The 19,472-nt window shown below is 36.5% G+C and overlaps 1 protein-coding gene across 3 annotated transcripts in view; it reads right to left on the bottom strand.

The window, feature by feature from the left end:
• The window catches only part of IQGAP2 (IQ motif containing GTPase activating protein 2), a 146,156-nt gene that overhangs the window by 11,659 nt on the left and 115,025 nt on the right, over nt 1-19,472 (bottom strand). For 2 of the 3 annotated variants that reach the window (XM_072416286.1, XM_072416288.1), the window contains 13 exons: nt 18,774-18,941; nt 17,124-17,266; nt 12,025-12,195; nt 10,389-10,472; nt 9,644-9,715; nt 9,488-9,557; nt 8,936-9,144; nt 7,377-7,526; nt 4,485-4,648; nt 4,141-4,365; nt 2,088-2,228; nt 805-889; nt 104-336 (listed from right to left, as the gene is read on the bottom strand). In XM_072416286.1, coding sequence (XP_072272387.1) covers nt 104-336; nt 805-889; nt 2,088-2,228; nt 4,141-4,365; nt 4,485-4,648; nt 7,377-7,526; nt 8,936-9,144; nt 9,488-9,557; nt 9,644-9,715; nt 10,389-10,472; nt 12,025-12,195; nt 17,124-17,266; nt 18,774-18,941 — 1,915 coding nt within the window. The remainder of the gene's footprint in view (nt 1-103; nt 337-804; nt 890-2,087; nt 2,229-4,140; nt 4,366-4,484; nt 4,649-7,376; nt 7,527-8,935; nt 9,145-9,487; nt 9,558-9,643; nt 9,716-10,388; nt 10,473-12,024; nt 12,196-17,123; nt 17,267-18,773; nt 18,942-19,472) is intronic. The other variant, XM_072416287.1, reaches the window with a different exon arrangement.

Genomic DNA, 19,472 nt, shown 5'->3' with positions numbered 1-19,472 from the left:
ATACGTATTGCGTTTTTATTTCAGTTGAAAATAGTGTCACATGCAATCTGCACCTGAAAAAATGGCATGCAACAATTTTTTTATGATAGGAAAGAAAATACACCTGAACTTCTGGTATGTCTGAGACAGGTAGTTGTTCATGGAAGACAGATGAGCATTTTCACCATCAAATAACTTATTGGAAGCAGCATGTTGAAGCACTTTGGCCACAGAACCGAGGTTCCTTCTCTGGTCCGAGTGAATCTGACCGCCAGCTGTCATGTCAATTATGTCAAATCCATCTGGGGCCACTATAGCAGGGTTCATGTACCGATAATAAAGGAGGTTTCCAACAATCTAGAGATAAACATGTAAAATAAAATAATTACTAATTAAATTTAATAAATAATTTTTTTTTATTTATTCAATTTATTATTTTGACATGACTTTGTGTTTCAAACGTTTTTATACTCCATACACTCTAATACTATTTTATTATACTATTGTATTATACTATCATGAAAAACAATGTACTGCTTTTAGACATATAAAACCGGACAGAAATGAATGGCCCAGGAGGTTATTGGTCGTTCTTCAACGCATCAGGGCGAACTGTGAAACATGTTGAGCATTGTTGTACACTTTTTCTTCTACATGCACCCACGAAAAGCACAGCCATTCATGCAAGGTGACAATAATTTGATACATGTCTGTTGCCTTAGTGTAAGAGTCCCTTGAAGTAAACAACCTAGTGGTATCCTGGATTTGATGTCAATGTAGTGTTGGTATTAAAATATCAATAATCCAAAAAGTGAACACACTAACCTTTAATAGTTCATCTTCTGTTGAATCTGGGAATTTTTCATGTAAGGAATTCTTCAGAACCTTGGCCACATATCTCATTCCATAGCTTTACAAAAAAGATAAAGTAGTTAGTAAGCTAAGGCAACTCACTCTGATTGGATACTTTGGCAAATACCAAATACTTTCCTAATCACAGCACAATATTTCTTCTCTTTTTTGCTATAATATGTATTCTTATATTTAATTTTTTTGAGCTACAGAGAGTCTCAGTGCCCTTCTAAGCATCTCCAATTATACAAAGTTGCACTAATATAATGCAAGCATTGTAATATATTTTCTGCTGAATTATTAATGTATTTAAGTAGGAAAAACTGACCTGGAGAAAATCATAGCTTTTGTAGGACTGGGAGTGGAAAGCTGATGACAAGTCACCCAAAATGTGAAAGCAGAGGGCTGTCTAGGCTGCTTGTCTCCAAAAAGTGCTTGTGATATGATTTGTGTATAGCTGTCTTTACAATAGAAGATTTTAATGTTCAATCTGTTACATTTAGGATTATGTAATGGGGCCAAAGTCCGGACAGTGCATGTTTAACTTTAAGAATACATTAGGTCCACTTTAATGTTTCTTGTGTCCACTTAGCCATATGGTGGTGACTAGTCATACAGTATATGACTAATACAGATATAAAGTCAAAATATTACCAGCATCTGGAGACTCAAAGCTACTAATACTACTGCATGTGCTTTGAGTTTCTTCTAAAAACATGTTCTATTTCTATGTGGTATCTCCGGTAGTGAGCTGATTATATCTAAATCTGCTATCATGTACTGGAGAATGGTTGTCATAAATAAATAATATTTTGTGATATATTAAAACATTGCAAGCTTGCATGTTGTTCACTGCAGAAGGGAGAGGTGATGTCTCCTCTGCACTAAAACAAATGTACCTGTCTGTTCAGAAACTTTTCTATAATGTACACAGGATGTTCATGCACAGGTCAGTTTAAGGACCCGGCAAAGATGTCTCCTGGGATTGAAAATATTCCCTCTTCTCTGCACATGTAATTTAATATCATTACTTTTCACATTTTGGAGGAACTGATGTCAAACAATTTATTTTCATTTCTTGAGAGGTAACAAGATGAAATCTAATATGCAGCTATAGGCTCAAGCTTATAGCACAATAGTACTGCTCTTTGAGAATTGTTGCATTTAAAAAGAAGTCCATAAAGTTCTCTCCAGATGGATAATTTGGTGTGGCTATCTCTATATATTTGGTGTGGCTATACCAAAAGACAACTTACGGTATGAGATCCATAGAGGAGAAGATGGACTGGAGAACTTTATCTGTCACAGTACGTAAGCTTTGTATCGAAGATTCCAGTCTGGTAATCACTTCAGGGTGAGAAAGTGCCTGCTCCGTTGTCACATCATATGGTAGCTTGCTGAAAACAAAAATGAAAAAGTCACAGGTTTTCTTAACAAAACACCATTTCCTACCTAAAATTAACCTTCATTACTCTTGCCCACCATATTGTTACCTTGCTGGAGTCTTAGACAATGTCATATTAGACAAATACTGACAATGGCTACTAAGAGTATCATGTGTGTCAGGCAAAGTCATTAATTGAATGCATGTCTTTGAATGTTCTACAGATTACTGTCCAATATTATGGGAAACAAAAGTTCCAGTGTGTTTTAACTTAATTAAATAAGCTCAGTGAGTCATTAAACATCTGACTTTGTTAAAATTGAGTGAGAATACAATCCAATGCTGGATATACTCCAGGGCTAAAATCCCAATACAAATGAACCAGAGTGGTTTCTGAAGCATGATAGCTATTATTCCCCCCACCCCCTGGGAACAAACATGAAAGCCTTGGCCGATTTTCACAGGCTAAACTGTATCCTTAAAGTATATATAGAAACCTTAACTATAAACTCTTATTTGTTCTCTTCTCTTTGGTTTTATTTGGGCAGCACTTGCATGAGTTACTCAAGTATTATTGTAAACTGCAACACACCCCACCCCATGTTTTTATCCCTGGGTTTACATACACGTCAAGCTTGTATTGTTAAGAGGACTACAAAATGTAAGTGACATTTGTAAAAAGGTAGATGCAGGCCGCTAGTAAGGAATTAATGTGATCATCTGCATCATGATGGCAGTAGTAGTAGGCATTCAGGAAAATGACTATTGCATGTTTTGGAATGATGATGAAGGCCCAAGTGAAACATTTGTACTAGAGATAAACATAACTGGTTACATGAATAATATCTCATTATCATTTACCAAAATACACAACAGGAGGGGATAATACAAGTCTTCACACACTGGTTGCAAACAAGACACTTTCATATGTAATGACGACTTACTGGATAGCCATGGTGTTTGTCTGACTAGAAACACTATTGGGCTTTATATGGAAAGCAAATAAGTCACAACAAAATGAAAAATTACTAACAACGCTTTACTTTCCACTTTACTTTTGTATTAAACTTGTACCAACAACACTTGTTTATAAATTCAGAACTGCCTGATGTTCTTGGGCTTCATTTCTAAGTTTTTTGTTTCCCTTCCTTGTCAGTGACTCAGAAACCATAGGAAACACCAGTATGATTGTGGGCAACTAGCTACTTGAAAAAGACTGATCAGCAAAAACAGCCTGCATGCTTCTGTTATGTCTGGTTTCCTTTAAGGCTTACAGGGTCTGGAGGTAATATTAGCCTGCTGTACTGCTTCCCTAATAAATGACAGTGGAACACTTTGTTTTTTTGGTTTCTGCCAAAACTTTGCACATGCAATATCTGATTTCTCACTGCTTGGTTATAACCTGTAGACACCGGGTGCAAACATATTTCTGCTCACTAAGTGAAGATATATGATAGATAATAGAGCAGACATACCTCAGGTACTATAGGGGATGCTAGGATAAATTAAAATGATGATAGCAGTTAAAGTTCTCTGGATAAGTTATTAGGGTACATCAAACAGGTATCACAAGACTGGTATTCAGAGTGTATAAATACGGACTACAGTGAATACCGTTTAAATATATAGTAGAAAGTCCAAGTGATTTTACATGAACGGGAGGAGGAATAGGAGGGAATGAACGGAAAGAATGAAAGAGGCAAAGAGAGCAATGAAAGAGATGAAACAAGAGTAAAGAAAGGGAAAGAAGGTGGGGGGGGGGGGGGGGGGGGGGGGGGAAGTAGAAAGGAAAAGGAAGGAAGGAATGAGAAAATGAGAAGACAAGGAGATATGATTAGGCATTCATTCCTAAAGTGCAGTTCCTGCATGCACCATATTGTAAAGTCATGCCGCAAGGTTGTTTCATTCTAAAACTGGACCAATACCTTGCTTCTCCTGTGGCCGATTCCAGCTGATTCACCCACGCCTTGTATACTTCAACTGGACTGGTGTTAATAATGAGTGACTTGTCTTCAATTATTTCCTTCACTACGGGTGCCAGCAGTTGGCGCAGGGTGTTCTGTCCTCGGGCACCTCTGTTAAAGCTGACCACCATCTTTATGACCGTTGGATTTCCAGTCACTATATCTTGTATTTGGTCAACTTTTGACCTGGGAATTCATCCAGAAAAATGTTTTATAACAATATATACAATTATCTTGTAGAAGAGTGGAGTATATGTGAAGTTAACAATTAGTATTATACTTAATACAGAATGATTAACACTTACTTGATTTCTTCTTGCAGAGCAGTCTCAAAGAGTTTCAGCAGGAGGTACTCTTCTCGTTGATTAGATGCATAATTATACAGTGTGAAGATTACAGTGTCCATAAACTTAGTGGACTTGTTTTGAGGCATCTGAAAAATCAGCTTGGCCAAGTATGATGGGTTGGTCTGGAAAACAGAATAAAATATGAGACTACCTACTGAGCTGAGATACTGAGCAAAGATGTAGGTCTCTAATCTGCAGCACATCGCAGCAAATTATCACAGTGTAGTATTCATAAGACAGACCAAAACTACTTAGTCTGGTTGCCCGATTGGTCATTATGGTATAGACTACATCATCATTGTCTCCGGCGCCATGCTATTAAATAAGTATGGCTCCACAAACCTAACAGCAGACATATTAGTTGAGATCTGAATGTAAAAGGCAAATATACTTGCAAGGATACCTTACAACCAAATGATTCTGTTTTATTTGCTGTGTTATTTGAATAGTTTATTTAAAGAAATCAATATCCATTTAAAAGAGGTCCCACAAAATAGTATTCAGTCTCTTCTAAGGGAATTATGATCTTGGATTTCTTCCATGGGAACAAACATGCTAGACCAGATCCATAGCCATCAACCTATGCATGCATATACATATGGACATGGGAACATAACTATAAGTCTTATAGTGTATAGTTAGCAGGCAAGACACTTAGTGAGATCTAACATAAAAAACATAGATTCTGATTGTATGGATGAGATGCCTTTGGAGCTTTAGAATTCTATCTGTTTGTATGTTTGTATGTTCTCCCTGTGTTTGCGTGGGTTTCCTCGGGGTACTCCGGTTTCCTCCCACATCCCAAAATAAAAAACAAAAACATGCAGTTAGGTTATTCGGCTTTCCCTAAAAAAATTTCCTTAGACTATTCATTGACATATGACTTTGACATTAGAGTGTGAGCCCCTTTGTGGGACAGCTAGTAATATGACAATGGACTTTGTAAAGCACTGTGTAATATGTTGGCAATAAAGAAATACTGTAAAATAATAATATTCTATATCTACTAAGAGCCTTTCATTTTAGCCTCTTGGTGCATACATTCCTAAATCATCTACAAATGCCCACATTCTTTATAAATAAATGTTTCTCCCACTGAATCCAAGTAGAAAAATGTGTGAACTTACTTACTTATAAATAAGTAAAAGATTGATATATTTACTTTTTAGCAGCTTTGAAGGAGAAGTCTTATGTAAAGTTAATATAATGAAAGTAAAGTATTTTAAAGTTTTCTTTTTTTTTTAAATACATTCAATAAGTCATGCCATGTTTGACATATGCAGACTCCAATTCCTGCTTTGCAGTAATATATTGTGGTTATGCTTTACTGTAAATGTGTTCCAGTGACCTTTACTTTTATTCTAAGGCAGGGGTCAGCAACCTTTACTATCAAAAGAGCCATTTTGCCTCCTCTTCCACTAAAGAAAAATAGTCTGGAGCCGCAAAACATAACACAGTTTATAAACTTTTAAAAGTTTTATTATTTTTTTAATTTTACCTGTTACAACAAGTGTGCATGTGTAGGCCTACTTTGAAATAAATTAAACACTGAACTATGCCCCTAGAAGCCTCCAGCTTCTAACGTATCATCCTGTTACATTAGCTGGAGGCTTCTAACGTAACAGGGTAGATTTTTTTTGATGGGCAGAGTTCTTTATGTTCTGACGATGCCTTAGCGATTCAATTGTAGGTGGAGTTAGCCATAAGTGTCCCCCACTTGCACCTCTATTTTGGTCACCTGTACCGCCTCCCCCCCATTCCAGAGAAAATGGGGTTCAGATGCTAGATGCTTCCAGCAATGTGTAACAGGGTATATTTTTTTGATAGGCAGAGTTCTTATGAATTTTTAGGAGGTGTTAGCCACAGGTGTCCCGTACTTGCACCTCAAATTTTTTTCACCTGTACCCCCGTTTCCAGATAAATTGGGGTTTAGGTGCTAGAAGCCTCCAACAATGTGTAACAGGGTAGGGGTTTTTTGATGGGTGGAGTTTTTAGGAGGTGTTAGCCACAGGTGTCCCCCAATTGCACCTCTAATTTTGTTCACCTGTACCTCCTTCCTGTTCCAGAGAAATTGGGGTTCAGGTGCCTCCAGCAATGTGTAACGGTAGATTTTTTTGATGGGCAGAGTTCTTTATGTTCTGATGATAGCCTAACAATTAAATTTTAGGGGGTGTTAGTCACAGGTGTCCCCCACTTGCACCTACATTTTTGGTTTTGTACATCTCCCCATTCCAGAGGAACTGGGGTTCAAAGGAGGGGGATGTCATTGTACACACCCATTTGTACACGCCCCGTGGTAGATTTATTTCACTGGTAGATTTTTTCATTAGAACACCGGATAGGGAATCCCCCTCCTCTGCAGTGTCTTGGGAGGAAGGGGATCCCCCATCAGAGATCTCCCCGCGGCAGCCGAAGGGAGCCACAACAAGGAGGCTGAAGAGCCGCATGCGGCTCCGGAGCCGCAGGTTGCAGACCCCTGTTTTAAGGGAAACTTACTTTTATTCCATGTATGGAAAACAAAAACGGAAGAGAAGTGATCTCTCCAAAGTAAGGGCAATTTCCTTTGTTCACAGATGTTACTGAGAAAGGTCTCCCAGTTGGAAGATTTCTTGTAACATTATGTTGTGAAAACTGTAAAACTTTGGATTTCCTATCACTCTCTTGGCAATGACTTACAAAAAAAAATAGTCAATACACCCAGTGAGAACACCAGCCAGTGAAAACACAGGTAGAGCTAATAACATGATAAGGGCTCCAACCTTTACATACTGTCCAAAACGTAAAAATTGGGTTTTAAACACTCTTTATTTGGAAACCCCCCCCCCCCATTCAGGAAAGTACATTTTATACCTGGAGGAGATAGAAAAGATGCTGATAGGCTTCCAGCTTTTTCCTTTTCTCCTTACTTAGCCCTTTAATTCCTCGTTTATCCACCGTCAGCATCTCCTCTACTTGATCTTTGCTTTTCTTGTTCAATTTCTTGCTGTGAGACACAACATCCTGCACAAGAATAAGAAAAAATTCATATCAAACAATATCCGGAGATACAAATGCTGTTTGGATTTTCCCTGTGACCTGGGGGGGTTTACAGCAAGTGACACATTTCCTTGCACAAATCATTTCTTAAACTTTCATTTTATTTAACCAGTGTTAACATCTGTCTGACAGAACAATAAAAGTAAAAACATGGAATACAGAAGTTGTGATTTGCTAATGTTCACTGTCTTTTTTTCTTCCCTTTTTAATTTAGTAACAAATAATTAATGTAAAACTGTTATCAAGATTTATCTAGGTCATCTAGTCAACTTTAGCTTTGTAATACTTTCTAGGGGCTCTATTTATAAAACAGGAGTTTGACATTCCCTGGTAAAAACATTGACCTAGAGGATTCCAATGAGGGAATGTTTGAGGGAATGTCTGATTGCCTGTTTTATAAATAGGGGCCTAGGTGTTACAATTGGTAGTATATTACTTACTTACTAGATAATATATATAATGTTCATATAATAATACATTTATAAACTTTATTATTTATTCGGTCATTTTTATTGGTGGGAGTTCTCTGATGGAAACTCTGAGTTTGAGATATCAAAGTTCCAATCCAACATTACTATACTTGTCATTGGCAAGTTTAGTAGGCCATTTGATGACGATAGCTATCATCCTGTCAACCAATCTGGCTGCCAGACTATTACAATTGTCATTGTCTTGTGGCCAGGTATAAAGGGGCTCAGCAAATCCAGATAATGACAGCGCCCATAGGCATATGACATCATATTTTAAAAGGAATCTTGACTTTGATGCATTTTGAGGCTTCTACCTCCTTTTGCTATAATATAAAGGTGTAAAAAAAACAGGCTAGTATAATGTCTTATAGGCATTATAACACTAAAAAAAAAAGAAAAAAAAAACACACAAAGTCTGCAATTGCAGCTTGTAATGTCAGATGTGCTGCCAGTGTACTTAACACGGGGGCTGAACTGGTCTGAACAGGTCTTAGGTATGTAATGTTTATGATGGAGGCATACAATACCTTTTTAAAAAGAAGAAATATTGTATAATTTACTGTATTCTCAGGAGTTGGAGTAACATGCAATTTATTCTGTTGTGTATTTAACTAAGTATATGCCACTGCAAAAACCTGTTTTCAATGGCACTCCTGCACATTCCATTCACCATGTAGGCCAGGACATAACAGTTTTCTTTAGTTTGTCTTTAACTATAAAACTTTATTCTTAATCTTCTCATATTCAGTAACACAGAAAACTGAATGCAATGCTTTAAACATCTAATGTGATGTTGATGCCATGTTTCTAAGGAAGGCAATCATATCTCTTCCATTTCCTGCACTCTTTGGAAAGGCCATCCTGTGTCTAAAACTTGCCAAAAATGTATACATTAACTCTAACCTGTAAAGTGATCCTGTTCTTCACCAGTAGGCCTATTTTGATATCCATGAGGTTAAGGTCTTTCTCCAGTTGCTGGTTTGACCTGATTTTTGTCACAACTTCTTCCCTTAACCTGGTCACCTCCAGCTCCTCCTGGAAGTCCAAGTCACTCTGGTCCAGAAGATGGACAAACTTTCTGACCACATTGAGAGGGGGATTTTCTGAGCAAACTGCAAAGAAACACGAAAAGAATAAGAGCAGTATTAGATTACATCTAATTACAGAGCTACTAATATATTGTAGGAATTATTTAGTGATAGATTATAAACTTTCAGTGTAAATGTATGCCTGAAGATTATGGCTGGATTCATATCACTGTTGTCTGTTACGTCCCCCTTTTTTAACCCAAACTCTCCCCTTGCCAAAGAATACCAAACAAAAAAACATGATAGAACTGGGTGGTTTGGTAAGTGCAGAGAGAATGGCATAGGATGGCTGCCTGCAGTATTCTGTTGAGTTAATTATTTCACACTAATTACTATTTTGCAAGCTTGGAATTAACTGAACACTTACTTAATGTCCTGTAGTCATCCCTAGCTTTGTTGGCCTTGAGAAATGCTTGTATTTTTATTATTTCTTTCTCCTGTGTGATAAAGGAAAATAGTTTTATGGTCATAAACCATGCAAAAGAATTTCTAGAGTCGATATTTCTAGTAAAGGAGAACTTACATGATCTTTAAAGTACTTAAGTCTCTTCTGGTATTCTCTCTTTGCTTTAAGCATCCGCAACCATGACTGAATCTTAAACAAATCAAAAAACATTTTTCTAGTCTTTACTTTGGGTGGTAAAAGTCAACATAATGATAAAACAGACTACAGGCAACAGAATGTAAGTTATATTGAATCTAAAAACATGGTAAATATTTTCAGTCATTATAAAGAATGCCGTGAAAGAAATTAAAAGGCTGCTATGGCTTACGCTTGATAAGTGCAAAATGCCCGTTTGTCTTACATATGCAAAACCTTATCTAAAGAGAGTGCACATATACGTCTATTTCTGCTACAGTAACACATGGTTATGCTTATATCATGTTCAGGACCACTCTGCAGTGCACCCAAGACCCAGCCAAGTGCAATACAAATAAAATAAAATTAGCATCTCCTATTTGTGAGATCACTAGTGTGGAACATGCCTACAATATAGAGCAATAGGGAGACACCCTTACAAACAATCAACTATGGTATTAATGCCTGTGGATTTTGAAGGGGATGTCCATCAAGCCTATAAAGATGTAATCATCTGATGAATCAAACACAAAAATGTAATCATACAATACAAGACGTTGATGAAACAAGTCAACTATTTTACTGTAACCTCTCATATGCAAAAACAAATAAAATTAATAGTTAAAAAAAACATTTTGACTTACAAAAAAAGTCAGAATGAATATTATTTATGGCTAAAATTACATACCTTGACAATGCCTACAATGTTTCCTTGCAGTAGTTTTAGTCTGTCAGTATATGATTTCCTCTGTTTATATCCTTTCCAAGAAGCCTTTGTGTTAAGAAAATACAGTGAACATTACCAGATTGACATTAAACACAATTCTCATTGTATATATTAGTAGAACAAGAGCTGGCTGCTGAAAACTGAAAAATCTATTCTTCCACTGCCTTTTTTATCTGATTGGGTTTAACACCTAACACATTTTATAAAAAAAAAGGCATTGCATGAAAAGCATCAGAAACTGGTTGAGGGGCAAGGACAATAAATGTACATTTCACGTAAACTGAGGTGGCAAAGTATTCATTTGTTGAAAATGAGTAGCACATACGATAAAAATAATAAGTAAAAATAGGTATAACTTGAGTGTGACATCCATGCATAAAACCTGTGACAGTTGGATTAATGTTGGAAAAATGGATGGGTGGATTCTTAAAAACTTTTACAAAATGGAAAATACCAAGGTGTTGTTTCTGGTTAGCTTCAAACAACTGCAGAGGTGAGGTGTCTTTTTTTCCTTTCAGCTGTAATATGATACAGGTGTAATTTCACAATGTACACATTGCTTCTGCTATTGTACACTGTGAACAAGCACTCCTGGAAAACATAAAGGTGGAGCCATAGTATTTGGAAGGGCAAGTTCTAAGGACTTTAGACTCTATTGTACTCAATGTCCATTATATGATTCTTTTTACTACAACAATTGCAATGCCCAAATTTGTTATTTAAGATTATTGGCAGTCATGATTTAGGTTTCTGTGGACTTAGATAATTGTATCTCTTTAACAAATGGTTGGAAAAGATTTAAAATGTAACTGCCCCATCAGTGAGTCCCTTCCAATGGGTTTTATTCTATATTTTAATTAACATCTAGTAAATGCAGTCAAACAAATATGTTGTTGAAGGCTTAAATATTGATATAACCGATTCCAAGTTTAAGTATGGATGAACGTTCCAAGAAATCAGTGTGAAGACCAGGCCACACCTTTCCATTGTTCCTTACTCAATTCAGAATTCTAGTTGGACAAATTCTAAGTTTTAACGTGTTTTTTTACATACTGTCTACCTTGATTTGAATTTTTTTAGGCCAATTCATTGTTTGTGAAGATAAAAAGTAGACACTAGGACACACACATAGACATATTTGACAATATTTGAACTAAATTACATTTGTTGAAAGAATATAGTGCTGCTGTGTCCTTTGTTTGCCAAACTTATCACTACATGCTATTACAATTTTGAACCTGCTCTCTCCCTTCACCTTTCATTTCTGGTTGACTATGATGCCTTGAAGGGTCTTATAGCTCCCACTTAAGGACTACAGACAGACTGCAGCAGGGACCAGCGAAACATGCTCTGCTGGGCATGCATGCAGAGTTCTTGAACATAGCTACACAACACGGCTCCACAATGTTTGTAAATATGAAATTTTATGGTACTTGCAGACCTGTAGAAATTCAGGAAAGTTCTAACAGAGGGGAGAGCGCAAATAGAACTACTTTGCAACGTACAAGACACTTTAATGTAATTTAAGAACAAACTAAATATTTCTTATTTGAAATGTGTTCAAACATCTGGAATGTGTTTGCGGTTTTAATGATACCTGAATTTTAACAGCATATGGTTCTTGCTGGTGGAGGTAGGTCATCCTCTGTTGGAATGCCTTTCTGGCCAGGTAGCCCCTTATTCGGGCTTGCAGTAGAGTAATTAGATGCTCATTGGCCATCCACAGCTGTTCCCGGTTGTAATCAGCTGTAATCTTTCCCACAATGGCCTAAAAAAAAAAAAAAAAAAAGAATATATTTATATGTTACCAGAATTCAGTGACGTATTTACTGCATAAAGCAGGAACATGATGAAACGGTAGAATACATTATGAACCAATGTGAGTAGCAAGATGTGGGCAGATAGCGTCAATAAAACTTATATTAGTAAACACATTGAGAAACTCAACAAATTTTAGTTATAAATATATTTGTTTGTAGTGACTTAAGAATAAACTGCTTAAAGTGTACTGGAAATGGCAAACACTGCACACATAAACACATTAGTGGTCATAAGCAAAACTTGTCCTTGAACATTTGATGATTCACAGATGTTGTGAAAATGTGACATCAGTCATTTGTGGGACAGGCTGTTATGCTGTAATGATGTGATAAATTGCTTGGAACATGATACAGTTCATTTTTAAATTCACATTGTGCCCTTGCAGTTTCTGCAATAGAAAATCCTGTTGAGTGTGATGGGCTCCAGTTGGTGGGGTAGGTAGTTCCTGCTTGACATTCACCACTAAAACCCAAAAGTACATAGAGAATTTACAGGTAGTTAAAGATAGATAATATCACAAAGTGGAGCAATTTGTCTGAAAATGAATATATTGAAACATTCACATACACAATCACTTCTCACTCTTGTAAGCAACCACTAATTTGCTGAAAGCCTGACTATCTCAGGCCCTCTTGGGTTATCAAAGTATGAGTAATGAAAGAAAAACAGATTTATGATATTTGTTTTTTGCTTTCTTCCCATCAGGTGGATATCTTAAGTCTGTGGAACTTGCACTGCACTAGGCAAATTATACAGTTATACTAGGTATCGCTAACAATGATTCCCGATACCTCACAGACTCAATTTCCAAAGCAAAACTAGCGCACCACTTTAAAAATTTGCAATGAGGCAGGTCTCTCTTGCAGAAAGGGACAGGTGATATCACTTCTGCATTAAACCATACTTACCTGCTTGATCGCTGTCTTCTGTCAAAATCACTGACCTGCACATGCCTGCTTCCCAGCCACATGGGGATGAATAAACGCAGGCAAGAATGTTGCATCATCCCAGTCAGGCCAATGTAGATGGCCAAAGATTAAAATCAGCAACAAAAGAAAAAGGATTATGGGCCGCAACAGAAAGGGGGACATGTGAGTGTATTTAAAAAAAATTGCAATCAAGTGATTAGGATTATTTTATTGCAGAAGGGATACTGCTTGTTCCTTTTGCAACAAGAACCTGCCAGATCACATCTTTTTGGGAAAAAAAAGGGTTTAGTTACGCTTTAATGATAAACATATAACATGCAAAGATACACCCTGACAAGTTATTGTGAGCTGCACCAAAAAGAACCAAATGGCCCACCGCTGATTAAACTTTTCCTGCTGACTTGAACAAATCAAGTGTGGAAGACGAGCATCTGGTGAAGTCCGTACAATTGCTGCAAGAACATCAAACTTTAAGCTCCTTCTGGTAGGGAATGAAGAGGATGATTGCATGTGAACCACAAACTGTGAACCACAAAATCCCTTAATGGTGAGATTTCAATAGTTTAGGACTTCACATCTGCCCACTAGCTCTAGAACAGTAGCTCAGAAACCACTGAATCTAGAGAAGCAGCATTATTTTTTAAGTACAGGGGGTTGTATACTTCATTCATGATGCATTTCCTTCATTCTGAAGCACAGCAGACAGTAGCCAGTATTCTATATAATGATCAGGTAGAGACTAAACTGTACCATTTAAAGGTCCCTTGAAATACATATAAACTATAAAGTCATTTTAAGTTATTTTATTTGCAAAAATATATTATAATCTAAAATGCTAGCTGCATAAACAACAGCAATTTGTAATATAAACTAGACGAAACTTGTTTGACTTAATGGTAGAAATGTATATATACACAGATATTAGCTATGAGCAGACAATATGTGATCTGTACTTTGTAACATATACACTATTATTAGTAATTATATGGCAGGCCTCCAAAGCCCAATAGTACAACTTTCCCAGTTTGTATGTGTTTGTGTGTAATTAGGGCAAACCTGTAACATTAGGATTTCCAACAGAGCCAGAAAATATACTGTCAGTGCCTTAAACAAAGATGAAGGTAAGAGCAACTTCTGCTTATCACAAACAAATCAAATTAACAAAAAAAATTGCCATTCAGAAATAGGATTTGGAACCTAAACAAGCAACACAGAAAGATTTTTTGTTTTTGAGATACTTATAAATGTCGGGTGTGTGTTTCACATCAAGTCTAATACATAAATTTTCAGTATTAAATTAGAAACAGCTGGAAATGATATAATCTCTATTTTAACAAATGGAGTGAACTTGCTGTATCCACAATCTTACTTCCTGTGTTAACATTCTGTATAGGTTAGTCATATTCCAGATACTCAGCATCTGTAACCACATTTACCCACAAACACAGCGCAGAGACCACAGCCTTGTAAATTGCTTCTGACAGGTTTAAACCGTGAGAGGTAATAAATAATTTGGCAGCAGCACACTAAAAATAAAATTAACTTTATCCATAAACAAAGCCTGAAAATGAATTAGATTTTTTTTATCTTGTTTACTTTATTTTTCCTCCATGGTGTCCTCATCACCAGTATATTCCCTAAGCAGAGTGCATCAGCATTTCTCTACCTATCTGTGTGTCCTCCTATCTTCTTCTATACAAGATGTAGATGCATTTTTTTCGGATCTTACAATATTCATGTAAAACTCTGCAATGTGCAATAATTGCACCAGCTCCATATTAATGTTTTCACACAATAGTCATCAAAAAAGTTATGAAGTCCTCCATGTACTTATTTTTTACGGTTCAAAACGCGTGGGCAGGCGGTTGTGTGTGATCCAAGTTCCATCAGCAACATAATGTGCCATATTCATATTGGCTTGTTTACTGCCAGTCAGAAATGGTGGATTAGTAACCAATGCAATAGAAAAAGGGAAAACCTCTGTCTGGTTTGTATTGCTGTCTGTATCCCTGTAGGGGGAGGTTTCTCCTTACTTCCTTAGCAGTTAAGGAGACAATAAAAAAATTATTGAATCTCCAAAGTTAGGTCAAACACATCAATACAATTTTCTTTGTAGGTTAGAAAAGGGCTAAGGCATTTTTAGGTTCTTTACTGCTTCACCCCAGCTTGAACTGGGACAAAAAAAAATCCCCCCAGCACAGCCAGACACAGCAACCTAGCGGATAGTCCAAACCTTCCTACTCGGCAGTATTGCTATAGTGCATGCTAAGTGGATGATGACCTTGTTTGGATCAGTCTGGAAATAGGTGGCTTAGACACCAAACACTGTATTGAGAAATGAAATCAGCGTGCACATTTGTCCCATGACCCTAAACCCTTTTTCTCTTTTGTTTAGGGGCCTGCAGCAGAGCTTTAAGGAATTAGGAAGGTGCACTGAAAGGTACAGGGTACCTGCTAATAAGCTAGGTAGTAAGTGTTACAGATGTGCCATTTACATTCTAGTTTGTACTTCATCAGAAACCCTGTAAAAAGATTAAAATCTCTTGACTGTTTATTACTGAAAAAGTACAGAATAGAACAGTTATGGTCAAAAGTTTTGGCACTGAAAAAAGTTGCATTTCATATGATTCAAAGGTTTTATTGGAAAATACATCCAATTTATTCAAAGAGAAAATATTTACTGTGTTGACCCTTCTTCATAACTTCTGGCACTCTCTCTGGCATATTGGATAGCTGCATATGTGACAAATCCTGACTGATGGTGATCCATTCTTGCCTTGTTGGTGCTTGGATTTGAGCAAGGTTTGAAGGTTTCTGTTTGTCCATCTACTGTTTCGATAACAGAGTACATGTTCTTAAACAGATTAAGGTCTTAGGAGATCCTGGCCACGGATCCAAAATTTCTATGCTATGATCTCTGTGCTACTTTGTTATCACTTTTGCTCTGTGACATAGTGCTCCAACATGCTAAAAAAATAAACACACCATCACCAAACTGTGCCTGGGTTGCTGCGAGAAGTTGCTCTTGGAGGAGGGTTTGATAACATTTTTTATTCAGGGCAGTGTTCTTGGGCAGAAATGTGAGTGAGACCACTTTTTTGAATATTAAACAACCTCATACATGATTTTGTCTCTGAATGCTTCACTGTTGGAATGCAACAGTTAGCGTTCACCTTTTCTTCTCCAGACAATTGATTTTCCAGATGTCCCAAAGAGTTGAAAGCAGGAGAGAATACCTTTGTATTGGTCTCCTGCTGTCCATTCCTTGTACTTCCTGCAGAATTTCAATCTGTCCTTGATGTTTTTCTTGAAAAAAAAAAGTGGCTTCTTTGTTGTCCTTCTTGACACAAGGCCATTTTCCAAAAGTCTACAACTCATTGTACATGCAGATGCACTCACACCCACTTGCTGGCGAAATTGAGCAAGCTCTGCACTGGTGGCAACACAATTCTGTAGCCGAGTCCCCAGAAAGAGACATTTGTTTTTTTTTATTTTTTATGCTAATAAAGCTCCTTGCAATGAATTATTGTACATCTGAGCACTCTGCACAATAATCTAAAAACAATGTGAATACCCACCACAAAAACTGAATCTGCAAATTAAGCAAAACACAGCATTTGTGTCACTGCCAAAACTTTTGGCTATGACTGTGCACAGCTTAAAATAATCAGCATTTCCTGTTTTGTAATGCATATTGGTTTCTGATATTTGAAAACTCAATTAGAAGATCAGTATCTAGTACTCTGACATCACAAATAATCAATGAAAGGTTTGGAAATATTCTCCCACATTTGTTATAGAAGTTCAGTTTTGTAGCTGGGCTAATAAATAAGTGTCAATTGATACAACAGGCATTAAAAAATACTGGAATACAATAATTCAACAGAAAGATATCTTTCATTGCCAGGCACAAAAAAAACAGAAATTCAGAAAGGGTAAAAGGTACCTGAATCTCTTCTCGGGTAAGCCATGAAGTCTTTGGTGTAACCCCCTCTGGAGAAGTCCAGTGACCTTCTTTAGTTTCAATGTTATAATAGTAGTCATACTGATCCTTCAGTTTTATCTTCAGCCATGAGCTCTCTTCTTCTGCTGTGGGAAATATATATATTTTTATTCAAGTCATCAAAATATACATTAGATGAGTACTCAGTAAAATAGACATTGTAATAACATGCCTTTCTTGTCCTCACTATGATACACCAATTAGGCTATAAAACAAAGTTTTTTCAAGCTTTTTTTCTTTAAAAATCTGTACCAACCTATTTTATATTATTTTTTATACATTTTTATTCTGTGATTACTGAGTATTATTCATGTTTTCTGCATGGAGTTTGCAGGTTCTTCCCGTGTTTGTGTGGGTTTTCTCTGGGTACTCAGGTTTCCAGGTTTCCTCCCACATTCCAAAAACATCCAAAGGGTAATTGGCTTCCCCCCAAAATTGACCTTAAACTGTACTAAAAACATATGACATTATATATATATATACCGGTATATATATATATATATATATATATGACAAATATATGGTAGGGACATTAGATTGTGAGCCTCTTTGAAGAACAGCTAGTGACATGACTACAAACTTTGTGAAGTGCTATGGATAATATGATGGAGCTATATAAATACTATGTAATAAAATAATAAAAATATTGAAATTTTTGTAATCTGTATAAATATAATGAAATATATATTTTAACAATTTAACTGTAAAAGGTACTTAAAAAGTCCCATAAAAAAGTTAGAAAGATAGTTTGGGCTATTTTATACTTAACTGATTTTTATTTAAATTACCTTAAAGCAAATGTCAAAAAATTGCTAATGTGGCAGAAACAGAACACCCCCACCAGCACTCGCCTCTGAATTTTTTACCATGTGTTGCCACCTACAAATTATTCCATTCCTGATGTGTTACAGAGAATATAGACCTCTCTCCTAATCTACCCACAAGTCTTTCTCCTTTCTGGCAAAATGAACAGGTACTTAACAGATATAACAAAACACTTTCAATGGTATAATTAGCGGGACAAAAGGGAAAAAATAAATGATGCTGATTGTTGAAGTTTACACCACTTTACAATTTTTTTCGGTTAGTGGAATGTGCTTCCTGCCTCACCTTCTAGTATTTCAAGCTGGTATAGATGATTAATAAGCACACCCGCTCATTACAAGAGTGTTTATGCAGACTTGCAGTGTAGAAGAAGCCAGGAGGCATGTGTGACTGGTCTGTTAGATTACAAAATGCAATTTGCAGTGTGGTCAAATTGTGGTAGCCATTGCACTACACGGCTATATTTAGACACACCGATATTACAGGACAGCAATGTAAAGGTATGAAAATGTAGGATAATAGGATATTATTTATTATTAAAATCCCCCCTGCAACCCCTTAACTATTAGCAAAAGTAAAACATTTATTTTTGAATATAGGTCTCTTTTGTGTGGCTTGCTGCAGCCAATTAGCATTGTCTATGGAATGTGTGACATTCGATTGCCCTTTAATAGTTGCAAACTTGTTTAAAACATTATATATTGAAAAATACAGTATAAACCACCAGCTATGCAATATATAAGTATGTTTGCATGAATGTAATATTACCTTCGCTGGTCTTTTTTTTCTTGGACTCCAAAAGGTCTTTGTGATAAGCCTCAGCACACTCTGGAACGATCCCCTTTAACCCTGCCTTAGACAACTGCAGTGCTTCAAGGGTAACTGGTGCTTCATCTTTTTCCAGAGCCAAGTTGATTTCTGCCACCCCGGCTGCCACTAAATATGTAAATACACAAAGTTATCTTACAATGCCAATGTGTACAGTGTCAACAACAGAATACAATTATGATATCCTTACACTATTCATCTTAACTTAAATATTTGGGGCTCTGATAATAGAAATAAAGTATATGTTTTTAAATTACACAACACAGCACATGCACAACTGACAACAGAAGGCAGCATTAACCACCTATTGTAACCTATATGCAGTAAATAATTGAAAATCAAGCAAAACGTCTGACTCTGACCTAAGCTCCTAACCCCTGCTTCCGGTTTTACATCATCATGAAACAATCACTGCTCTGTTAACCATAGGACAAGTCATTCCTCATTGAAGAAGTCATTTGTAGAACTCCATGGCATAGCCAAAAGCAGTATGGTAACTGTTTTATCAGTCAAAGGATTTGTGTGTGAAAATTAGGATGTCCTTACGGCTACTCTAAAGGATTACATAAGGTTAATACCAATACAGATTCAGGAACTGCCACTAGTTATGTTTAAATACACATTTCATCTTTTTTTTAT

The sequence above is a fragment of the Pyxicephalus adspersus genome, chromosome 6 (genome assembly GCF_032062135.1).
Source record: "Pyxicephalus adspersus chromosome 6, UCB_Pads_2.0, whole genome shotgun sequence".
Classification (NCBI taxonomy): Eukaryota; Metazoa; Chordata; class Amphibia; order Anura; family Pyxicephalidae; genus Pyxicephalus; species Pyxicephalus adspersus.
This window is presented reverse-complemented; position numbering and strand designations above follow the sequence as displayed.